Here is a 24,728-nt window from a genome sequence, read left to right as displayed (position 1 = left end):
CCACGGGGTGTACTTATACTTTAAAATCCAGGGCCAGCATCGGAGGCTGATGAGAGAGCTCCTCCACGGGACAGCTACCTGGCCACTCGTGGCAGCAGGCCCTGTGTGCAGCCCAGATGCTGCCCTGCAGGGTGGAACTCACCCCAGGCCTCTGAGTGGAGCATGACCCAGGGGCCACATGTCCACCAGGGACGGTCAGACAGGTCCTGCCCAGTGTAGTCCTCCTCTAGTGAGAGTGGAAAGAGGCCCCGCCAGCCTCAAGGTGGGGACGATGGATGGCAGGTGGGCCTCGGGGGGCCTTGGGGGATCTGAAGGCCAGAAGTCCGTCAGTATGAGAAGGTCTGAGCTGTGCTGGGCGGGGCCAGACCAGACGGACGCCCTTCTCCCGGAGCCTGGCTTCCCCTTGCCCACGCATCCTCCAGAGCCTCGTCCGTGGGGTAGGACGCAGCGGAGGACCTGTGCTCGCTGGTTTCGCTGTCACTCAGACCCTGTCCCTCAGGCTCTAGAGCTGAGCTTCTGTCTCATCCCTAATAAGACGCAGGTCCCGACTGACTCATCAGCTCTCCCAGCAGGTCCTGTCTTGTCCTGTGCTCCCCTTCCTGGGGCCTTAGTCCTAGCCATCTGTGGCCCGTGCACGACGGCCAGCCTCCCTCGGCCCGCCTGCACTCCACGGCTGTAAACCCCACGGAGCTGACCTCCTGCCTGGGCTGCCCTTCCCTCAGGCCACAGGCTCGGGGGTGCTCCTCTCTCCCGACTCCCCGCCCCCACCCCGCCTCCCAAGGCCCAAGAGCACAGTTCTCAGCCCCTTTGAGGCAGCCCAGCACCATGGCTGTGGACCACTTGAAACCAAATAGCCTTTCCCAGAGAGGGGAGGAAGTGGTGCCTTTGCTGCAGGACACAGCCCTCGTGAAACTGCTGTGCCCCTGGGAGAGAGGAGGGCCGGCCAGCCGGCACCCCACTTGGGAGCCAGCCTCAGAGTGGCCTGTGGTGGCCAAGAGAGAGACCCCAGCTCGGGGAAAGCCTGTGGCCCCCATTGAGGAGACCCAGAGGAGCTTGGGAGCCCAGAAGCTGGGCCATGGCCCCCATGCCCAGCAGCCACACCAGCCCAGCTCAGCAGCACCTTCTGAGAAGGCCTATGTGGTTGCCATCTCTCTCAGAACGACACGCCTCATCTCCGTCCAAAGGAGTGGCTGGGAGAGAGCCCTTGGGGCTGCTCACCCAACAGGACCCCTGCCCACCTGCACCATCCACCCTTGGTGCTCAGGACCCTGGGGCAAGTCTGGCACTGTCACCCCCATCTTACAGGTGGAAGGGGAATGCCAGGAATGGAGCCCAGGTCTGAAGATGCCAGGTTTCTCCCCTGGGCTGCCCCGCTCGACCTCCCTTCTGCCTGCCTGCAGCATTTGCTGGCTACTTCCTGCTCCTCCTAGCCCATCATTAGTACCGGGGAGCTGGGCTGTGTCCCCTCGGCCCATTGTGGGCCGCCCTCGGGCACATGTTTGTTTATTCCACACGGAGAACTAGTCCTGCTCAGCAGCTGCCAGCACCCACGGGGACATCTTCTCCGCGCCACCCAGCCACTGCCCCCTACAGCAGCTCAGGCCTTAAAAGTCACGGTCCTTCCTGCAGTCTCTTTTCCTCCCCATCCTGTGCTGAGGCAGCCCAGGCTTGACTTACCTCCTGGGCCTCATTGTCCTAGGGAGGCCGAGACTGGGGGGCTGGGGCTGCTCCATCCCGGTGCTCCCACGCTCAGCCCTGCTCCAGTGGGTGGAGGCAGCGGCGTGGTGGCAGGGTGGGGGGTGTCCTGGGATTCTCTGTGGCCGGCCAGCCGGGCCTCGAGCCCTCAGGATCTGTGCAAGGCAGGAGTCAGGTCTTGTGGGAAGGGATGGGGAGGTGCTGCCCGAGCAGGGCAGGGGGGTTGCGGCCTGCCGGCTCTTGCAGTCCCCCGAGCCCACCGGCTGTCACGCCAGCTGGGGCTCCTCACCTCTTCCTGTGCCGGGCTCCACCTCAACCCTCCTTCCTGTCTGATTTCAAAAGCCAACAGCCTCTCAGACAAATCAGTGAGCCACGGCTGCCCGGATTGGCCCTGTCGCTGCCTGTAAGTCAGAGAGGCAGGGGTGCTGCTAGGATCTTGATTTGAGGACCCTTGCAGACGTCATGCTCAGCAGAGAGGTCCAACCAAGGCCATAGAGGAAAACAGTCTCAGCACCAGCAGACCTTGGTTTTTGTGGGGCCGGAGGGAAATGAGACGGGCTGCAGGGGCGTTCAGTGACTTGTCCAAGGCCACACAGCAGGAAGCTGGCCACTGTGTCTGGAGCAGAGCCCTCTCACTTCCAGGCTGGCACGCTGTGCTGTGGCCGTGGCCCCCTGTCTCATCTCCTGTGCTTTCCTCTCTCTAGCACCCAGCAGGCACCTGCACCCCAGCTGTACCCCACAGCGTCTTCCCAAAGGCAGGCCGGCTGTACTCTGAAACAGCAGAGTGTGGCAGTTTCCTCAGGCCCCGGAGGTGGGCCTCAGCACGTGGGCGTGAAGGGGTAAGGGGAAGGGCATGCCCAGAGTGGACAACAAAAGCATGAGGAATAGTACGGAGGAGATAGAGGAAAAGTACAGGACATCCTCAGGTGACAGGAGGCAAGCCCCTTAATGTGGAGCCACGGAGACAAGGTGGGAGCCCAGGGTTGGGTGGCTCAGTTTTCCTAAGCAGGCCAGCTGGGAGCCATTGATGGTCATAGAGCAGGAGGGTAGTGGGTTCAGGCGATGGCGGCAGCTGGGGGATAAAGGGCGGTGGGAAGGGCCACGTGCTTCTCTCAGCCTGTTCTCCTGGGCTGTGCGCAGGTGATGGTGGAGAAGGGAGCAGAGGGGACTGCAGTGGTAGATTAGAAGTTCTCTGTGCAGTGACACCCTTCTGGGCCCCCCTCCCTGCCTCCCTCCCAGCAGTGCCTTCAGAGGCCCCAGCAGCTTGCCGGTGCCGGCGGAGACGCTTGGGGGCTGCCCTCGAGAAGCCTGCTGAGGCCGCCGGCCGTCAGAGCACACACTGTAGCCGCGGCTGGGAGGTGCACCGAAGGAGTCTGAAACCAGGCCGCCCACAGGATGTTGGAAGCCGCAGGGGCCTGGTAGGTATCTGTCACTTGAGCGACGCCAGGAGGCACGCTCTGCTCCCCCCTCCACAGCTCGGGGAGGGGGATCCTGAGCACAGGAGGAAGCAGCCTGCTCCCTGGGGGTCTTGGGCGCCCTCCTCTGCAACTTCGGCCTCCACCCCACACAGAGGGCCCGTGGCCATCCAGGGCTGGCCCATGGGCTCCCTCTGCCAGCTACTCCGTGAGAGGCCGAGAGACCTTCGTCCTGACTCTCCTGGGTGTTTGTATGTTTGGGGCACCGTCTCCCACGGTGGTTCTCATTCTGGAGCTCGCTGTCCACCCAGACTTGTGACAGCCAGACAGGCAGGGCCTCGGCCCTTCCCAACTCAGAGGCAGCCCGAGGCTTACTGCCTGCAAGGGCACGGGCCTCCCGGAGGTTGTGCAGGCCCCCGGGGACCCCCTTGCCTGGACCCTGCTCGAGGTGGGCTGTGACCGTCCTGTGGAGCAACCGTGGCCAGGCCAGCCACAGGAAGCGGGCAGGCAGGGGAGGGCTCAACACAGCACAGCAAGGCATGGGAGCCACGTGGCTTTCCACTGCTCTGGGGCTCAGCACGCTGTTTTCTTGAGCTGAGTACCCCTCACGGCGGCCGAGCAGGGCTTCTGGAAGGCAGTGTCCGTCTGCCCGCTGTGCAGCAGGCCCACTGCAAGCCTCGCTCATCTACATCAGATTCCTTCTCGGGGAGCTGGATCTAATTTTCTGGTTGCGAGTCAGTAGGTCTGGCTTCTGTGGAAAGGTCAAGGACACTGCCTGTTCTCTGGTTGTGGGGGTGTCTTTACCGCAGCGCTGGTTTTTAACCCTTTGCCTGCCTTGCATATGGGCTCAGGCCCTGGCCAGGCCCGCTGCTGGCTCCTGCTGGTCCCTGGGGACACACTGCATAGACCTGACCTGGCCAAGGCCCTCCGCCACCAGGCCTTGCTTTCCCCATAACCTTTCCCTCGTCTGCAGCTTTTTACCTGTTTCAACCCCTCCCCCAATATCTTATCAACCTGCAGGTGGTTAAGCTTCCGGCCGTCTGGGCTGCCTTCCACGGAGCAAGGGCTCCCAGTACACCCACAGCTGCCCATCCAAGTCTAGGGTTTCCATAAGGAGTCAGTGAAGCCGGGTAAGGACTCCAAGTGACCTCCCACCTCCCAAACCCCACCTCACTTCCCTAAAACAGTCCATAGTAGGGTAGGGAAGCAAGTCCTTGGTGTAAGAAACACATGGTACCTTCTAGACCAGGCCAGATTCCATCTTTAGTCTCCTCTGCTGTTAGCCGTGAGATCTGAGCCCCGGCATCCTACAGCGTGTGTTCAAAAAACGCTTTCACCTCCTGGATGCCGCGTGCACCTGAGGCCCAGCTTACAGTCCCCCTGCTCTCCCAGGAAGTTGTCCCTTGAGGCCCCCTGAGCACGGACCCTCACATCCAGCATGGGGACAAGTCAGTCTGGCTGAAGCCTAGAAGCACCCGCTAGCTTCTGACCGCTCTCCACCGGGCCCAGGACACAGCAGGCATCACAGGCTCATCTCGGGAAAACGCAGATCCTGACTCAGTGGGTCTGGGCAGGCCCAAGGCTGTGTCTGTAACAATCCCCGGGGTCACAGGGCTGCGCCCCAGGCCGCAGCAAGGGGCTGTCTGAAAGTGGGCAAATGGATGAACACGCATGTCTTACCTAAGAACCAAAGGGACATGAGGAGCCAGCAGGCCTGGCTCACCCCTTGCAATGAAGGACAGGCACAAAGGCCTTCTGCAGACTCGGGTGTGGGGGCCAAGCTCCCAGCCAGCTTCCCTCATCATCTTTCTACAGTGGAGCGTCTGGAAGATTTTTATAAAGCCTTTTAGTTTTTATTGCACATCATAGAAAATGGGCTGCACTGTATTTAAAACGAGACATTCACAAGGATGTAGACACCCCAACTTTTCTTCCTTTCTGGCTGTCACCTGTGTTCCACCCCACTCCAGAGGCCGGAGACAGCCTTACTACACACCGACAGAGCCAGTTAACAAACAACATGTGGATTCTGGGGCCTTCGGAGCTGGGCTGGGCCCTCCTGCACTGCCTAGTTTGGAGACTGCTGGTGACAAGGACAGGTGTCTGGGCAGGATGGCTGGGCCAGCCGAGGCCTGGCAGCACGAGAGGCTGGTGGACACCTGGTGTGCTAGTGGAGGCTGCGATTGGAAGAGAAGGTGGGGCAGGGGCAAGCTGGCCCTGGGCATCCGTCTCAGGACGGGGACACTGTGTGTCTGGAGAACCCCGCCTGCCGCCCTCCTGAAGCACCCGGGGGCATGGCGGGGTTAAAGGGAGACAAACAGCGGGCACCGACAGAGGGGAGGGCCACGGGTGCCACGCTCCGAGCACGACCCCAGGAAAAGGAGTTGGGGACAGCTGACCCAGCTCGGTGCCGTGGCCCCTCTCCTGAGGGAAGGATGCGGTCCCCAGACCCAGAAAGGGCCGTGGAGGCCTGGCTCGCCGCGGGCGGCTGCGGGGCCTCACACGCCGCTGACGGCCTGTGAGGGGGAGGGACGGACCGGCCTGGCGGCTCGGCCCCTCTTCTTGCCCAGCGGCTGCCGCCTCTCCCTGCGGAGCCTCTCCTTCCGGGCCGCGGCGGTGGTGAAGGTGACGCAGTGGGCGTCCAGGAAGTCCAGTAGCTTCTGGGTGGCCACGCGGACGCCGTGCCGCTTCAGCTCAGCCTGCAGCTCGGCCAGCTCGAAGGGCTGGTACAGCAGGACCTTGCGGTAGAGCGCCGGCCTGGAGCGGATGTAGCGCCTCACGGCCTCCTCCGGGGCTGCTGCGGGCTCGGCCGCCTGGGACGCGCTGCCCTCCTCTTCGCCCTCGTCGTCCTCTGCAGACTCAAAGGCCGCTCCAAACTCACAGGAAGAAGAGCTGAAAGGGACGAGAAACAGCCTGTGACACTTGTCCTCTCCAGCGCCTGAGACCAGGAGCCCCTCTGTGGAAGGAGTGCGGGTGTCCCCTGCAGAGCCCGACCCTGGCACGGACGGCCTCCCCGGGAGGCGGGAAGCGCCAGGCTGCCGTGCTCCCCGCCCCCCAGCCGCCTGCCCGAGCAGGCTCCGAGCCTCGGCCACAGTCCACTGCCAGCAGCCAGAGAGCATCCTGTGCGGCGAGGACACGGGAGCTCTAGAGGTCCGCTTGGGAGGCCCACAGGGGACGGCCCTTCACCCCAATGGCATCTTCCAGTTCCAATCCAGAAGGCAGTGGGATTTCTCGGCATTAGACCTGGCTTATGCCAAATCCGAGACCCGGGGTCAGGGGACCTGCGAAGCCCCCCTGGCCCTGTCCTCCCATCCCATTACCTTAGTGAGCTAAAGGAGCTGTCACTGCTATCCACGGAGGAGGCCACGGATTCCTGGGAGGCCGGGAGCTGGGCGTCCCCATCAGGGTCTGGAGGCCCCTCCCTGGCCGGTGAGGAGCTCATGGGAGGGATGCTTCCACCAGGCTGTTTCTTCTGATGTTGGGGGCCCTTGGTCTTAGTGGAGCCCTTGGACCTTTGGGGAAGAGGGCCAGAAGCAGCCTCCAGTCGGGCACGGCCGGGGGCCCTGGGAGCCTTGGAGGTCCTGCTGGCGTGGGTCTGGCTGTGCGGAGCCTGCGGGGGCCCCTGGGAGGACTGACTTTCGTTCTCCGAGTCGGACTCCAGAGTCTGGTGAGTGTACTGGAATATCTCCTTCAGCTTTAGGACCATCTGGCGTTTGGGTAGAGGGCGGACCCCAAACCTGAATAGGAAAACAGGTGAATTTCAGCACAGAGCAAACAGTTCTCAGCAAATTAATGGCTTTGTGTAAATGAAATCTTAAAATGCCTGACTTTTGTGAGCACGTTCTACATTGCCAACTGAGTTTACTCTGAAGAATACTCCAGAAGGGCCAGGCCCAGGTTCAGTGACGATGGCAGTGATAACACTTCTGGGGCCCAAGGTGAAGAGCGCACTGATTGGGATGACAGTTTTCGTGTTCTAAAAAATCAGGTCTCTATTGGGACTGTTAAGGCAAGGGCCCATGTCCATCCACAGGCCCATGCAGATCTACCAACCGAGGGGCGGCTGGGGTCTCATCTCTCAGCGTCCCAGGGTAACTTGTAGTCTGGGGAACAGTGTGCGGAGAGCCAGCAGTCACAAAGGCTCCCGTCCCCCTGCGGCTCCTGCTACCAGAGCCCCACGGCTGGTCTCCAGCTCCCAGCCTCGCCAAGCCCGGACCCGTACAAGGGGGCAGGGACCGCTCCAGAGCAGGTCTGAAGACCAGCACCCACCTATCCAGTTCTTTCTTCAGTACCGGAGTCTCCATGATGGAGTACCTTGGTATGGGCGTTATGGGCACTTTCGGGGGCAAGTTCTTCCGATTAGCACCTTCTAGGTAGAACAAAAGAAACACGTTTCAGCACAGGGGACCTGGATTTACCTCTTCTGGGCTCAGCAGCAGCACCAAGACAAAGAGTGTGCATTTGAAGAAAGCCCAGCCGCCATGCTGGACGCTGGCCCTTTCTTCCTGCTGGAAAGCATCACGCAGCACGTGACTAGGGCCACAGTGTCGTGCAGTGCGAACAGGGCAGAAAGCAGACTCGTGGTTGTCAGGGGCTGGGGGGACGGGGCACAGGAGTGACTGCTGATGGGTGCGGTGAACATGTTCTGGACTAGCAGTGATGGCTGCAGAACATCGTTGAGCTAACTGTGCGGTCTGGCTTGTTTTGTGACTGCCATCTGTCACCCTGCGCTGCTGTGACACCACTGACTACACTCCGCCCCGTGACTTACTCATTCCCTAACTGGAAGCCTGTACCTCCCCGTGCAGGACATTGTCCACGGACTAAAAACCACGGAACTGTACACTTTAAAGGGTGGACGTCATGGTACGTGAATAATAGCTCAGTAAAGCTGTTGTTTTTAAAAAGAAATCTGTATTTTAAAAGCAAATGAAACAACTTAGGAATATATGGACTTTGGTTTTTATCCTTTTTATGAGCATGCAGCCCTTGGGAGACTCCAGTGAAAACAGGATATCTCCTGAGAAAATCACAAAATTCTTTATATAATTTGAGAAAATTTGTCACCTCCTGGAAGCCCACCTTGAGTTCAGACTAATAAGGTCCATGCTCTGAAGTCTGATTCTCACAGCACCACCTGGGAACTGGCCAGAATGCAAATTCTGTTCTCCACTCTGGGGTAAAGCTCTCCAGACAGTTCTGATCCCCATTCAAGGCCGAGAGTGCCGGTCAGTCATGCCCAGCTGGTCTCGGATTTGGAGAGGAAATGGAACACCAGGTCGCGTACACGTCCTCTGCCCATAGGCTGCTTCCTTGTGACCAGTCACTGCTTTGCACAACCCTGCCCCTTCCTGGCCTTCCCAGCATCTGCCTGACAGGGGACCAGGCATGGGCAGCAACTCCTCAAGGGGCTGACCCTGGGGGCTCTGACTCTCCCCTGTGACTGACGTGAGCTGGGAAACTGTACCCCTCCACGGGCTTGGAGAGATAGACGACAAAGGACCGATGTTCACAGCCAACACCCCACCCTCGCCACACCTGGGGTGGTTTTAATCGGGATGGAAATTCACCTAAAATTTTAAAGTGCACAATTCAGAGGCACTTAGTACATTCACAATGTCTAATTCACTGCACCCACCACCTCCAGCTCCAAAGCAACCTCGTCACCCCCAAAGGAGGTTCCGCACCCCACTCCTCTGCACCCCCATCCTGTCGTGGCAGCTGCTTGTCTAAGTTCTGTCTCCACAGATGTGCTCGCTCTGGACTTTTCAGATAAACGCAGTTGCGTGCCGCGTGGTGCTCCGTGCCAGGGGGCTCTTACCGAGCACCGTTTCCGAGGCTCATCCACAAGGTGATACAGGTCAGCGCTGGTTCAGTGTCCTCGAGTGGGGTCCACAGATGGGGGCTTTTAACAGAGGCCCGAGGAGCCATGGGACCCAGCTAAGCAGCAGGTCTGAGAACAAGCCCCTTCTCCCTCCTCAAGGGAGGCCCCGCAGCCCCGCCACCCCACACTGTCTCCATTGCCCCCTCTAGCCCCTCCACGTAAAGCAGCGTAACCACTACCCTCCCGCTACTCACTTGGTGTCTCCAGCGCTTCTGAGCTCTGAGCAGCAACATCAGCGCTCAGTGTCTGGGCTGGAGGAAGCAGCTCTGGAGACTTCTGGCCTTCTCCATCCCAATCGTCCCACAGAGCAGAGCTCAGAAAGCTCGGCCTGCGGCTCCCAGGCGAGCCGGCCCCAGGGGACTTCTCTTGAGACTTCCTCTGGCCAGCGCAGCTTCCTCGGGCAGGGGTGGTGGCCAGGAGGGCTGGGGAGTGGCAGCCACTGCCGTCTGGGGCCTCCCCGGCCTTACTGCTCGGACTGCCGGGGCTCAGGGGGCCGGTCCGCTCGAGGTTCAGGCGGTCAATGGGAATCGGCGAGAGGGGCTCCATGTGCCAGTGGCAGTTGTCCACCGGAATCGGAGGGTCGCCGTTCAGCAGGGGGCTGCTGTTCGCCTGCCGCGAGGCCGCCTCCTGCTCATCCTCGCTGTCCTCCACCTCCACCACCTCGCTGGCGATGGCCTGACTCAGCAGGCCGGGCCCCGGGGGGCAGTGCTCCTGGGACTGCCTGGTGAGATCGGTGAGGCCGACAGAGACGGGACAGGGAGCCGGACAGCCGCGCTGGTGGCACCCGGGGTAGGGCCTTCTAGGGCTCTGGCTGCTGGGGCTGCCTGCATAGGCGGGGACCAGGCACGACGATGACATCTGGGGGGTGATGACCGAAGACTTACTTGCAGCTTCAGGCCCACTCCTGTTTCCTAATGGGGCGCAGGGCTTGACCTGAGCCATGTGGTCCACCGAAGCCCTGGACCTGAGGCTTGTTACCTGTGTCTGCGAGGAGGAGTCCCGGCTTCTGCTGGCCAGTGGAGTAGCGGGCACGAGCCATGAGCTATCTGTGGTGCTGTCCTCTTCGGGGCTGCTCTCGGGGTCACATGACAGCCAAGGGGTCCCTCTGCCCCCCACAGAACCCCGGTTCCCTGCTGGCCTCTCCTCCCCACCCTGCAGGGAAGCCTCTCTTCTCGCTGGGCTTTGGAGAATTTCCTGATCTGCATCAACATCGATGACAGAAAACAGCTCAGAAGACTTGGGGCTAACTTCTAGAACTTTCCTTTCTTCCAGGGGACCATTAAAACCTGACTTTATTTTGCTTTGTTCTAGCTCCAGTTCTTCATCTGAATCCAATAAAAGAATAATCTCATCTTCTCTGTTCTTGCTGGATGGAGCGTTCTGAGATCTGGAGCTCAAACGGGCAGGCTTTGACTGCGTTAGGTCGATGGATGGAGACTTCTCTGGGGAGGTCAGAACCCCTTTATTTCTGCATTCCAACAAGGAACCACGGTCCTTGCCCTTCTGGAGGCCTGGATCTTGAAGTATCGTGAGGAGGCTCCTGCTCCTCCTCCGCTTTGCTGGGGAGTCCCGGGAGGCCACCCCGGAAGCTCTGCCCTGCGGCCGGGGCCCTGGCGAGGGTGATTCGCCCCTGAGACAAGGACGAGGGTGTGACCGGCCAGGACTCTGGCCTCCAGGGGGCTGTGACAGGCACGGGCTCCACGGGGGTGTCTGCCGGGGAGCAGGGGCACAAGGGCTCCCTGCCCTCGGTCCCAAGACAGTGCCATTGGCTTCCTGGAGATGGCTCACGATCTGGGACAGCCCGCGGCATCTTCTGGGAGTTGATGAGCGCAGCCGGGCCGCAGGAGCATCAGCTGAGCACCAGAACCTGCCTTCCTCTCTCCCTTCCCTGTGGCCCCCAGAAGGGGGAGGGGAGCCAGAAAGACCCAGTGCTTCCTCTGGCGCCCCTGCTTTCTCCTCGTCCACACACTGACCCTGGAGTGGCGGGGGCGTGGACTGTCTCATGCTCCTCGGTTTGGCTGGGGCCTCTCCTCTTTCCTGACCGGATGCTTCCATTTGTTCTGCATTTCCTGACTGCTCGCTGACCTGGTCACCTGCTAGGGTTTGAGCAGACACTGGACCCTTGTCCCCAGACTGGTCAGTTTCTTCCTTGATCTCTGGAGCTCCTTCCCCCCGGAGCAGCTTTCGTTGAGTGGCTGCAAATTCATAAATTTCTTCCATTTCTGCTTCATTCACTTTTTCTCTGTCTTCTTCAAGGCTCTCAGGTTTCAACAAAGCCTCCGCTTCTTCCTCCTCCTCTACCCACACGGACCTCAAGAGTCCTTGGAAGTTCTCCGCGCGGCTTTCACAATCCTTGTCTTCCTTCTGCTTCCACGGTCCGTCCTCCGAATCGCTCACGTCAGGCGCTTGTTCGCACAGAAGAACAAGCTCGCTAACCCCAAACCTGCAACAGGAAATGCCACGCATCAGTGCCCTGCGAGGCGGCAGCCAGGCGCCCAGTGCTGGTGAGGATCGGAGTGCGAGTCCTCACAGGGACGACAGCCGGGCCTTCCCTGCGCCCTTGCGGCGACGGTGCCCGGCACAGCCGGCAACACCCCAGGCCGCAGAGCTCAAGAAGAGACTTGTGGACCTTCAGGGCAGGGTTCGCTAACTCTACGGCCCGAACACGAAGGGGTGTGTCACGCTGAGCAGACGGTGACAGGAATCGTGCTGCAGAGCTGGTGAGTCTGCTGCCCTGGGAGGCCCCAGAAGCTCAGAGACTAAGGCAAACCCGACACCAGATCAGCCCCGGTCAGCCGGGGCCAACGGTGCACCAGCCTGCTGCCTTCCTGAAGGCTCCCTAGTCTGATGGCCACACTCAGGACCCGGGAGCCTGCGCTGATCCCTTCCCAGGAGTGCAGCTGAGGGGCAACAAGGCCTCGGGCGAGACGGCTTTCTCCCAGAGGCCCTTAGCCCTGTCAGGAGCTAGAACAGCTCGCTTTGCTGAGCCACCTGCCGCCTCTCCCAACACCGCGTGGATGAGCTGAGTACCTGCGCACCCCCAGGAGCTACACGGGCATTACACTGTTCACACTCCCGTTCCCGGGGACCTGGGAAAGAACAGCCACCATTCAGCTTCTGCGGCCAAACGACCAAGGAGTGGCAGCGTCTGGGGAGCTAAGAGCCATGTGACCCAGCAGAGGCCGTCCTCAGCCAGCGCTGGGCTCGCCTGCCAGTGTCCATTCTGGCCAGACTGCCAGTCACGGCATCCTGGGTGGGGTCACCAGCGAGCATAAACCCAGGGTTAACAGGTCCTGGAAGGACTCAGCCCTGAGCCTCCTGCAGGCCATCAACCTGCTCGTCAGTTAATGTCAGACGCCAAAGGTAAATGGGAAGAGCCACCGGACCTGTGGGCCAGAGCGCTGAGGTCAGGGACCAGCCGGGGAGGCACGCCGGGGTCCGCGGTGTAGAGGTAGTGCAGGAGCGCGCGGGTGGCCTCGGTGCTCACGTCGCTCAGCAGCGCACGCTGGCTCCGTGGATCGCCGTCCTCCACAACGAAGAAGCCTTCGCTGTTCACCTGAGAACGAAGTCCAGTACGGGAGGGTTACGACCTCCCAGACAGGACGTGGGGCCACACAGAGGGCCTGGGTGGTTCCGTGCGTCCCCACGCCTCCATGCAGCCCGTCCCCAGCACCGGCACCGGCCAGCGTCGCGCCAGTCTGCTGGTCAGGAACTCCGGTCAGGCCCTAACACTTCTCGGCAGGCAAAGTCAGACTGTGATAGAGGTTCAAGAACCCAACTGGTTCCCTCTCGACAGACACATCAGAGGCACGAGGCCTCTCTGGGAGGGACCGGCAGCCGTGCACCCGACTCCTGCCGCACGCATTCAAGTCTCACGGGTGTTGGCGCAGGTCAGCACAGAAATGTCTGCCAGCAGGTTGATCAGCACTTCATAATTATGGAAACAGAGGAAAACCGGACAGGTCTGGGGAAAATGGATTTTTCAACCGATCAAGCAATATGAGGCTCTCCAATCCTCAGCTCATCTCCTCATACCGCTTCCTAGCCTCAACTGTGTCTCTCCACGGAAGCAGGTGCGCTGAGAGGAGGGAGGGAGGCGGGTGCACGTGTGCGGGGCGCGGAGGGGAGTGAAGGGGGCAGGCGGCCGGAGGTGCGTGTGAGGAAGCCCTCGGAGCGGGAGGGAGGAGGGGCGGGGACCGTACTCACATACTGCATGAGAAGGGGGCATCGGGCATACAGCACAAACTTGTGGGCATAAAGCACGTCCCCGCTGTCCGTCTGAAGCTGCACGTCACTCAGCTGTGGGTTATCGACCATGGCTCTGAGGTCGGCCAGCAGCAAACCGAGGGTGAGCTGGAGGAAGGGGAGCAGATGGGTCTCACAGCAAGTTCCCTGACTTCAGGGGTGCCTTGAGCTCCTGTCTGCGGGGCTCCCACGCAGGTCCCACCTTCTGTCGCCCTGAGGCTCTCAGCAGTACACACTAGCACAATGCTAGCTTCTTTCTCAAATTCCATCCCACCGGGTCCCCTGGCCGGAAACAGGGCGGGGGGAGGAGACGAGGAATTGGATGCAGCAGTGCTCAGCGCTTCCCAAGCACCGTGTGTGGCCCCGACGTGACAGGCAGGGACTCCGAGCCCATGTTGTTCGGGTACCCAGCTGAGAGGAGCCTCAGTCCTTCTCTGACTACGTGCCTTGGTCATCAGGTAGACCTTGGGGTGAGTGTTTGCCTGATACTAGTCTACTAACAGAATGACATCCGTTCTAAGGAAAACCCAACTTCCAACCGAGCGTCACTGACACAGAACGTGAACGCTCAGTTGGGAGACCAGCCAGGACCTGCATGTCCTGAACAAACGGATGAAACTCTGGGGGCATGAGGCCCCCTCACAGAGCAATAGGGGTCTCTGCAGGCTCTGAGGACAAAGCAGGCTCCCAGGGCTTGGCTACTGAGGTACCCCCAGAGTTCAAGGACAGAAGGGACAGAAGACTCATAGCAGAGCCCTAGAGGGGGACAGGAGGCTCGTGTGGGCTCTCGCCTGGCTTAGCTCAGAGGCTGTCCAGTGGGCAGCAGACTTGTGCGAGGCTCTGGGGGCCGGGTGGAGCTGCCTGGCAGAGCAGAGGACGCGCTGCGGTGGCCAGGACCCCAGCGCGGGGAGCAGGGCCGGGCCGTGCAACGCTTGGTGAGGAGCCCTGGTGCTTACCGAAGCGTGGCTGCCCCTGTCCAGGAGCCTCTCCTCAGGTGGCAGGACAAACCCAGTCGGTGGAAGGCCGGTGGGCGACATATCCGTCCCTGAGAGAAGGAGCCACGGGTTAAGAGAACATCACCTCCCAGCAGCGTCCATCTCCGGGAAGGGGCATCAGGTGTCGGTCGGCCGACTCCAGCAGCGCCCCAGACCCACGGCCCGGACCAGCGCCTCAGACACATGCTCTTTACCCGAAGGCTTCTTCACTGCGAGCGAACCACTGAGTTTCGCTGCGCGCCCCCAGAGGTACACAGGTAGTAAAAACGGACAGTCTGCATGATCCTGGCTCTGGGCAAGGGCTCTGCCGTCCGTTAAAATTGGAGGAAACTGATGGACTCACCTGTATGACATCCATCTTTGAGGAGAAAAGGGAAAGCACTTACAGAGACTGCGCTCTCCTCACCATATGGAGACAAGCCAGAGAACCTTGGATCTGAGCAACTGTCCCCAGGCTACAAGGTCATGGCCACAGCTGTGGGGAGGCAGGACCGGGAGGGCAGGGCTGGCCCAGGTGTCCCATCCAGGGTCTCACCTGTGGCCCCTCCTGAGTGTGCCGGGCCCCCACCGCAGGGCCACGGGGTGGCACTCAGCCCCTCTCTCGCCAGGTCCACAAGATCCTGCAAGGCCTGGTGCTCTCTCTGGCTGGCGGAGGGTGATGGGCTCCTGGGGCCACGGCCCACAGGCGGGGCACTGGGGAGAGCGGGTGGCGTTCGCATCCCCAGCTCTGGCTGATTAGGCGGCACCGGCGGCAGCGTGGGCTCCTGGCTACGACCCTGGAAGAAGTCAGGAGACTGAGTGACCGTGTGGCCATGGCTGCAGCCACCAAACAGAAGTTCTGAGAGTGCCAGCCACAGCCCAGAGCAACCCTGGGAAGCTTCCTCCTGTCATCATCTCTCAGCGGGCTCCTCTGTCACTCTGGAGGCCATGTCTGTTCCATCTACATCTGCGGGAGGTCCCGGAGGGTGCTGTCCCCTAATGTTATCTGAATGGCCTCAAGCATGCAGCGACTCCAGGCCCACCCGCAGCAGGCTCGTCCGGCTCCTGGGCCGCACCGGGCGGATGACACTGTCCCCCGGCGTGGGGCCCCAGACTGCGTGTCAAACACACCCTCACACCCTCCAGGAACAGGATCCATTTGGGAACCAGTGGGCCTCCCTGTTTTTCCCAGGAGAGTCATCAGCTGCTGTACAGAGGAACATGCTACAGCCGGCACGCCCGACTTCCCACCCTTCCTTCCTTTTTGGACTTTCTGTTGATGCCCAGGGCTGCCGTCCTGGCTGCTAGCCTCTGCCTGGAGCCACCTGTGTGCCTAGAGGGAGGACCCACCTTCGCGGGCCGCTGGGGCACCATGGGAGGGACCAGGCTTGTGGTGTAGAAGTCTTCCAGAACCCAGGCCCCAGTCAGGGCGCTGCCCTCCCACAAAAAGTTCTGCTTCCCCCCAGGCAGCTGCAGATGCCGTCCGGCCTTCTCCCGCTCTGCCTTCAGGATCCTGCTTGCGGGCAGTGGTGGCGTGCTGGACAGCTCCATCTCCTCTGCGAAGAGCTGGGCCACTCGGTCCTCTGTCTGCCTCCCTCTGGTCTCCAGGTCCTGGACTAACAACGGGGGAGGGCATACAGGCACTTTCCTCTTACGACTCTTCTTTTCTGAAGGTAAACAGAAGCACAGGGTCAGTGACAGAGCTGCCACACACCCTGAGCCCCGGTGGTGGCAGAGCCGGGGGCCACACCTACCTGCCCCCAGTCTTATCCTCTCGGAGAAAGCGCTTTCCAGTCTGAGCACCGAGGGCACAGCATTCTGCTCCATCTCAGACCGGGACAGAGCCATGGCCACCAGCAGGTCCTCGGACGGCGCCTCGGGCTCACTGACCTTCTGTTTCTTCTGCAGCTCCTTCCTCTTGGGGGCTCCCTTCCGCTTCAGACCTCCAATGTGATTGCTGAAGCTTAAAAGGCAGCCAAACAGAAAAGTCAGTGAGGCCAGAGGTCTGAGCACTTCCTGTTCTGAGGGTGTCCTCAGTGGAGGGGAGAGGCCTGGACCCCTTCTCCTCTATGGTGGGGAGAGAAAAGGCACAAACGTGGACCCATCAGAGGGAAAGACCACTCTGGACTTTCACTGGGAGTCCTAAACAGCATCCTGTTTCCTCGTGTAACCTCACGATCTCAGGCCAAGTTCAGTGTGGTCCAGAGAGGGGAGGGTCTGGGTCTTTCCATGTGATGCTACCCTGCTAAGTTCTTGGCAGGTGCCCAAAGCTGTGAGTGGTCCTTGCACACCCCAGCTGTGACCAAACCCTTCTGGTGGAGCCACATTCAGTGGCTCTGAGTCAGCTTCCTGGGTTCCATCACCTTCTGCCCATCGACACTTCAGACGTCCCTCAGGCAGTCCTGGCCACTTTGGCCCTGACAGGATCCCTTCCCCTCCTGCAGGGGCCTGTGGGCATTGCTTCTGCCCAAGGCCCGAAGGAAAGGCCTCCCAGCCGCGACCACCAACACGGTCAGCCAGCCTGGAGGTCAGCGTATCAGCAGCTCATTTGGGTCGGAGGTGCGCCTAAAGGAGTTTCCGGCTGGGGACCTAGACCGCCTGGTGAACCCCAACAGGCTGAGCAAGAAATAGGAGGGCAAAGGTGACAGAGAAACTGGGAGCCCAAACCCAGCTGTGGGGATGCTCTGGGAAGCACCCTGTACAGAGACTCATGCTGTCCCTGGGCCCGGGACGGCTCCAGAATCTCAGGCATCGCTCGGGAGATCTAAACAAGCCCTGCTTCAGCTCAGCTTCCCGGGAAGCCCACCTGATGACCACTGCCTCCCAGGAGGCCAGGAGCTGTGCCAGCATCTGACTGCCCCAGAGCTCCACACACCCCAGGCATGGCCTTCGGGCAGAGGCAGCTCAAAGCCTCGGTCAGGTGTCCATTTGCTATAGTTTTCTACTTTATCAACCTTCTAGAAGGACCCGCACATCTTGTTTCTCATCCCAGGTACTGAAGAAGCTATGCTTCATCTGAGTAGGTGGTTTCCATCCAGTCCTGGCAAAAGGTAAGCTGTGGCTTAAAGAGCATCTGTGCCAGGGCCTTTGGGTTTCCAGGTCCGAGATGCTGACGTGCTACGAGACAGACAGGCTTACCAGCAAGAATCTGCCTTGGCCCACCTGACTCCTGCCACGGGCCCGGCTCAGATGCCCATAACCTGCGTGCAAGGCAGAGGCCAGGACAGAGCCAGCACCCTTGGCCTTCCCTTTGCTTTTGATAGCTGTCAAAGGATAGAAGTCCCAAACCTACAGAAGTCCGGGGTCTGCTCCAGCTCGTCCCCGTAACATGGCGTCCATAGCGCCGGGGTGGTACCGAAGGGAGTGGAGCTGCTTGTGTGCCTGTGATTTGCTCGCCAAGGACTTGCTCCTGGCAAGGATCTAGGCCTCCTACTGAAACACCTGAGAATTTAATCCATGCACGTTTAAAAGAAGGAAAAAAAAAAAAAAAGGCCCGTGTTTCTGTCTTGCCAACTCTGTGAATTATGCCGAGTCGTCTTCTGTGGACGGGAGACGCGGGCCGCAGGGGGCAGAAGCCATGGCACGCCACACAGGGATGGGTGAATGGACACGGTCAAGCGCGTTACCAGATTCCTCGCCACTCCAGAGGACAGCGGTAGGACTGCGAGAATGGGACAATCTCGGGAAGGACCTCAGGAAACCAGGCCAACCAGTCCTTTTCTGCAGACACACACACACACACACACACACACACACACACACACCAGTTGAAAGCCCTCAGGGTGCAGAATCTGTTGCCGCCTCAGTCATGGTGGAGACTGTGCCTGATTTCCCTCTCAAGTGTGTCATTTCCAGAAGCAGGAAGGTTCTAGGGCTCTATTGTTCTCTAACGCTACCAAAGGCTTTCAAAAGAAAAAAACCAGAGTATTCTGATTTTCCTCCTTTCCATCTGGCTCACCTCGACGCCGGTGTGCCACAGGCCTCGTCAGGCTCAGCCGTCTGCAGCCGCACGGCCCGGAGCAGGAGCTGCGGGCCGACGTCCATCTTCACCGCGCACTGCTTCAAGTGGCTCATTCTGCTCTTCGGGCTGAGAAAGGGCTTGCCACAAATTGGGCATTCGGGGATCCGAGGTGTGGAGGGTGTCAGTGCCTTTTCAGCCTCATCCAAGCACCTGGAGGAAGACAGTCAACACAGGAGAACCCTCTCCCCGGTGACGTGCGTCCATGTCAGAATGGACAGGCCGTGGGCCCACGCCTGTTCTCCCGGAGCCAGCTCCTCCACGCAGCCTGCCGTCGGCCTCCAAACTCTCAATTTTCCTTCTGCTAGCGAAGCTGGCTAACGGGAACAAGGACGTGTCTGACAATGGCAACCCCTCTCCTGAGTCCGTACCCCGAGGAAGTGAGAGCAGTCGGAGAAACACACGGTCATGCTGCTCTATGCCTGCATCCGAAAGGCAGAAACTACGGGCAGGGCAGCGGGTGAGCAAGACATGGTCTCCCCGTCAGACGGGCTTTCTCAGCCGTAGAAAGGAACGAAGTTCTGACCCGTTCTCCAACCCGGCTGAACCTCGAAAACACTGTGCTGAGGAAAGGGAGGCAGACCCCAAAGGCGACGTGTGTGTGATTCCACGGACAACCCGAGCAGACAAATCCGTGGACGGGACACCAGCGGCTGCCCGGGGCTGGTGGGGGTGGGGGGGAAGCGAGCGCAAACAGGGACAGGGTTTCTCTTGGGGGTAACGAAAATATTCTAAAATTGACAGTGGTAATGGCTGCACAATTCTGTGATATAATCAATAAAAGCCATTGAGTTGTTAACTTAAGAGGATGAACTGTGTACTACGGGACTTCGCTCTCAATAGCAAGCCGTTTGGAAAACCAGTAAGGACAGGCTGACACCAAAGTGCTCTGGTCACGGGCAGGTGTCCCAAGAGTCCCACCAGATTCCCCTGGGTCTGTCACACCCACGGGAGAGGAGACCCCAGAGCGGGGACAGTTAAGCTGCTCCTACCGGTTCACGTGCTGTTCCCTTCGTGTCACATTCATGGCTGAGAGGTTCTTTTGACAGATCTGGCAGAAGAACAACCCAGTCTCCTCCAGGTCAGCCTCCTGAGCCGATGCTCGCTGCTCCCCAAACTCTTGCTGCAGGGCCAAGGCCACTGCAGCATCGCTCTCGGTGGTGGGAAGCCTGGGCCCAGGCCCTGTGAGGAGGCACAGTCTGTGAGGACGGGCTGCCCCTCAGAGCTCCACAGCGCCTGTCGGAGCGCATGGACAGCAAAGGCGGCGCGGAGAGAGCAGACCAGCTCCGCTCTGCCTCCTGCGGGTACCGTCCGGGGGGTACATAAACAGGGCTCCCAGAGTCTAATTCTCAGACTCTAGTGCGCCTAAGAACCCCCGGGAAGCTTGTCAAAATGCAGCTTCGCATTCCCGCGGTCTAGGTGGAGCTTCCTGAGACTCCCCACAGGCCAGGAGATGCTGCTGGTGCAGGACTACTGTTTGAGCACAAGCTCCTGGAGAGCCTGCTGTTCCTTTTTCCCACTTCTGCTGAAGTCGTCTACCTCAGGCGTGCCAGGCTTACAAGGCTCCTATCCAAATAAGTCTAGGTTTTCTCCTCAAAGCTCAGCCTTTCTTACTGCTACGACCCTTCCTAAGCTCGCCCATCCTAGAAGAACCACGTCAAAGCGAAATGTCTTTCTCTCTTAAAATGCAGAGTCTCCTTCCTAGCCTCAGACAAAAGGATGGACTGACTGACTCTGGCCAGGAGACCACTCCCAGAGTGGCCGGGCCCACCGCCGAGGCCCTCTGTCACATCTGATTTTGCTGGAGCCGACCCTAGGCACTCATAGGGGGACGTGGAGAATTTCATAAATCCCCAGTTCTTGAATATTCCTGTGGCCTATCACAGGAATGAAGCCAGAAAGGATCACACTTCATTTTGGTGCCCGGTTTTAAACAACAACGACAAAGACATGGCTTCTCTGTCCTGAGCACTGAGCGTTCCTGGGTATGCCATGAAAATCTATGGGAACAGCTGAGTCACGTGCAGGGCAAAAGCTCGTGTTGCAGCTGAGCAACTCTGACACACCCTGTCAGTGCTGCCGGGACTGATGCCACAGCAGCTGTCCTGTCACTGCCTGTGTGGTCCTCCTCGGTGCCCCCAGGATGCAAACACGCTACCAGGAGACGACATACGTGTTAGCCTTTGGGCCGTCAACAGTCTCTGCCCGTTTCTTGCCCTTTTGTATATTTTCACCAGCGATGAGGGCTTGTGTCGTTTAGGGGTAAAGCTCAGAACCAGGAATCTGACGTGCCTCTGGGGCGGTACAATGGGCCGTGCACAGCAGCTACACCCACGGCGCCGTGCTGTCTTCACCTGGGGCTGCCCGGCCGTCCGGTCCACTCGCCTGTGATACACCCCAGAGGCTATGGGAAGTGGCCCCACAAGGAGACAATCAAACAAATCTAGAAAATGGGACATTTAGACAGTTGTCCCAGACTCTTCTGAAAGTTGGTATCATGAAAATAAAAGACAAGGGGATTGTTCTAGAGTCTAGACTTGAAGAGACTACTGAACTGTGGCATATGCAGTGTGTGAGACTTGGCTTTCTGGCAGATCCTTTCTCAGAAAAAAAGAAACCAGCTCTAAAGCTGTCCTTGGGACAAGTGGGGAAATTCTGATAAGAACTGGACACTAGGCGACGTTATGGAATCAGGCGAGACAAGAGCACCGTGATCATGTAGATCATCTGTGGGGGGAAGCGCCATCACGTCTGGCACTTACTTTTGAATGGTACAGAGGAATCATACACATTTAAAGATCTAGAAAATATACGGTAAAGTGTTAACAATTCTTACATACAGGTTGAGGGAATGGGGGTTCGTTGGGAGTATTTCTTTTTGATCTTTCTGTATGCGAGAAATTTCATAATAAAATGTCAAAATAAAAAGAGGAAAGCATACCTTGTCAAAGAAGCTAAGTGAGAAATGACCCAAGGGACCCTTCACTCTCTGGCTAGACACAATGAAGTGGCCAAGGTACAGTGCCAGGCACAGCACTCGCCCCAACCAGCAACTCAAGGAATATGCTTTCTTTCCTGGCCCCCTTTCTGAAGAGTTCAAACTCACCCCGGACGGGAATATACAAAACTCCCATCATACCATTCCCCGCCGTCTTCTCCTCGGGACGGCCCGCTGGGGCATCTTCTTCCAGTGTAGCCTGTAGACAGCGCCCTTCCGAAGTGCGCAGCAAACGCTCGGGGTCCGCTCTCTTGAACTGCTGCATTCGCTGGAGGACCAGCTCTGCCGTCCGGGGTTTGGAGGGACTCGGAGCCATCACTGTCAGACAGGAAGGAGCCGGCTGGGAGCTGCTGTCCGGAGAAGCCTCTGGCAAAGAGGGAAACATTGACAGGCATCTGTTCTAACTGGAGAAACAAAGCCCCTTCCATCAGATACAGGTTGGACCCAAGTTTCAAGGGGTCCTTTACCAACTAGTTTGGGTTTAACTCCCAAGTGTGAGTAGGACTGATTATCGGTAATCTCACCGTTGGCGGTAATACAAACAGACCTGTCGGAAATACCTGTGACAGGAGCGGTCACGGGGAGTGACTGCTAATGAGCACAGGGTTTCTTTGTGGGGTGATGAAAATGTTCTACAGTGAGCCATGGTAATGCTCACGCAGTTGTGCGAGTACGCTAAAACCACTGAACTGCCCGCTTTAGAAGGGCACATTTTATAGAACGTGAATTCTTTCTATAAAGTTGTTATTAAAGAAATATTAACGACAAACATTTTTATCTTCCTAGGTCATAAGTTCTCCTCTAACTTGGTGTCCGCAGATGGGCTCTGGTGAGGCCTCGTGAAGCCCCTGGCAGGTTTATGCGAGTTTCGCAGGTGTGCGTTGGGGTGCGGTTTTCTGGAGGAATCATGCGTAGCTTTCACTGCTCCCAAGGGGCCTGAAGGACCAATGATATTTCAGTAACACGCCTTATGACAGTCTCTGCGAGCTCATTCTTCACCACTATTCCACTGAGAGCTCATGCTGACCGCACTAGTAAAAAATACCAGTTAAGGTCAGGAAGTGAAGGTGAGAAGTATTTAGAAACAGAACACAGGAGCCCAAAGATCCTGTGCAAGGCTGGTTCTTGGTTCTGCTTGAAGAATGTATGTTAAACACACGGTTCGGTACACCAAGGGCAGCAGGTAAGGAACCTGGTTCAAGCAAACAAAGGAAAAGAAAAGAACAAAGGTGTTCGGAGGAGAAAGGAAGGACCTGAAGGTTCTCCCGGGCGTTCCACCTATCTGGCAGCTTCCCACTGCCTTCAGAGCAGCCTTGCTGGCCGGCACCACTGCCAGTTACCTGCCTGGAAGGAATTCAAGACAATGAGAGAAGCAGCATTATTTTCAGCTCACGTGACCTGTGTTAAACGCATAATGTAAACCTTCATAGGAAACTCTAAAAGGGCAGAGGGCCCCAAACATAATCATGTAGAAAATTCACATAAAGGTTCTATTTTGTACGACCACTGTTTAAAACAGGAATTGGCCAACTATGGTCCTCAGAGGGCTGACTGTTTTTGTTAATGAAGTTTGGTTGAAACACAGCCCATCTGTTTGCTGACAGATTGTCTGGGGAGTTGAGAAGTTGCAAACAGAGACCAGGGTTGCAGAGCCCAAATAATTTACTGTCTGGCCCTTTTCACAAAGTTTTCTGACCCCTGGTTTAAAACAATACAGTCCCCTCTGGTTTTCTCTCTGGAAACATCCTGGCAGGTGTTCTGGCCCAGTTACCTGTCTGGGTGCTCTGCACACCCTCCTGGAGCGCAGCAGAGGCAAGCACACTTCCCCCTCCATTCTCAGGGGGAGCAGGTTCACTCCTCTGCCACTTGGGTGCCCCTTGCTTTTTAGTCCTTGGGGCCTGGCTGCCAGACCGAGTCTTCTTCTCCCTGGGGCCTTGAAGGGCTTTGTCCCTGGTGGCAGTTGGTTTGGTCCTTTTCGGTTTGCTTATCTGAGTGCTGCTGGAGGTCTTTTGTGTCTTCCTTTCCCCCGACACTTCCTTGGTGACGTTCTTTTTCACCCTTTGGAGAAAGCTGGCGCAGAGTTCCTTAAAATCATCGTCTGACTCATCCATCATCTGACCAGCCTGAAGGCCTGCAGGTGGTCGTCAGAGGCGTGAGGTCTCTCTGGGGGCCTGGGAACGAGCCCGGCAGCGTCTCCTTCAGACTCGCAGCTCCATTACGGCTCCCCTCTGCTTCTCACTAGGACACCCGCAGAGCGTGCACAACTGAGCAAAAAGTAGTGTTTTCCCCTCCATAAGGACCCAAAATGCCTTTCTTCAAATTGCGTCTATGTTAAACAGCACGTTTGAAGTTCACATCTGAGAGCTTCTGTTGTCCAGCGGAGGCCTCTGCGATAGGATACATACGAACTCCATGCCCAGGTGATACTCCGAGATCTCCGCAGTGATGAAGCACACTGGTTCTTTTAATGTCACATCTGTAGAAAACCAAACACATCTAAATGTAAGTAGACAGACACTGCATTTTACGCCATTTCTTCCAGGAAGGTACAAGAGGATGTGGAGCATGGGCAGCGTCCTCAGAGTAACAATATCTGTGTCAAATAGGACAGCCTGGTGAACACAAACTCATGGTCTTACAGGATATCACAACACAACACCGGGGGAGGGATCTAAAAACCCATCAAAGAAAGAACATGAGCACCTTGAAAGAGTGTTGTTTTTACTGAAATCTGGGGAATGAATCCCATGAAGGGTGAATCACCGCAGAAACAAGATGATGGCCAAATGGAGAAAAACTCTTTCTTAGGCCCTATCAACAGGCAACTTAATGTGCAGAGGGAGGGAGGCAGCCAAGGGAGAGAACACACACGTGAATGGTTGGGAGGAAACAAGACAGGAGCACAGGAGGCTCCTCCATCACTCATGTGAGCAATGCTTCCAAACCAAAAAGGGGCCACTTTTCTCCACCCTCTCTCACTTCAAGAGCTCTCCAAACTCAGGTGACTGGAATGGTGACCACTGCAAAACCTTGGTCTTACAGGCATGATTATTTACACTGGCACGGTGTAGTGGGATTCAAAAATCAAAACTGAATGACCCAGTGACAGAAAGTGCAACCTCCTTCGTCGGAGTAGCCCAACTAATCACCTATTTTTCCTGTGCCGGGCAGACAGGCGTACCTGTAACCTACTCTGCATGGCCGGCCCACCCTCCTCTTCCGTGTCACCTCCTTAGAGAAGCTTCCCCTCATCCTTTATCCAAGGGGACCCTCTCCACTCCCATTACTTTCCATCATCACAATTGTACTTATCACCAATTCCAGTCATTTGTAATAACATTTATTGAATGCTCACAGTATGCCAGTGTGGGTCTAATTGCTTTACAAGTCTAGCTCATGTGACCCTTAGGACAATCCTATTCCGTGGACTCTACTGTCATCCCTTCACAGCAAGGAGTGAGGCACAAGAATGAGAAACTGGCTCAACTTGATACCACTT

At 58.1% G+C, this 24,728-nt stretch overlaps 2 protein-coding genes across 4 annotated transcripts in view; both read right to left on the bottom strand.

Annotated features, from left to right (window-relative positions):
• NLRC3 (NLR family CARD domain containing 3) overlaps positions 1–2,031 on the bottom strand; it is a 33,143-nt gene extending 31,112 nt beyond the window's left edge. For all 3 annotated transcript variants that reach the window (XM_032849328.1, XM_032849331.1, XM_032849330.1), the window contains exon 1: positions 1,678–2,031. The gene's annotated coding sequence lies outside the window, so the exon portion shown is untranslated. The remainder of the gene's footprint in view (positions 1–1,677) is intronic.
• Positions 2,032–4,993: 2,962 nt separating this feature from the next.
• SLX4 (SLX4 structure-specific endonuclease subunit) lies at positions 4,994–23,373 on the bottom strand (the record flags this gene model as incomplete). Its single annotated transcript, XM_032849350.1, has 14 exons — positions 4,994–6,002; positions 6,431–6,847; positions 7,380–7,479; positions 9,189–11,437; positions 12,381–12,550; positions 13,201–13,347; positions 14,196–14,284; positions 14,770–15,010; positions 15,564–15,880; positions 15,968–16,176; positions 18,172–18,384; positions 19,224–19,413; positions 21,371–21,595; positions 23,001–23,373. Coding segments are annotated over 14 exons (5,334 nt in total), but the record flags the coding sequence as incomplete, so codon positions are not given.
• Between the last annotated feature and the right edge of the window lie 1,355 nt (positions 23,374–24,728).

Source organism: Lontra canadensis, unplaced genomic scaffold, assembly GCF_010015895.1.
Source record: "Lontra canadensis isolate GAN:19392208 unplaced genomic scaffold, GSC_riverotter_1.0 scaffold224, whole genome shotgun sequence".
NCBI lineage: Eukaryota > Metazoa > Chordata > Mammalia > Carnivora > Mustelidae > Lontra > Lontra canadensis.
This window is presented reverse-complemented; position numbering and strand designations above follow the sequence as displayed.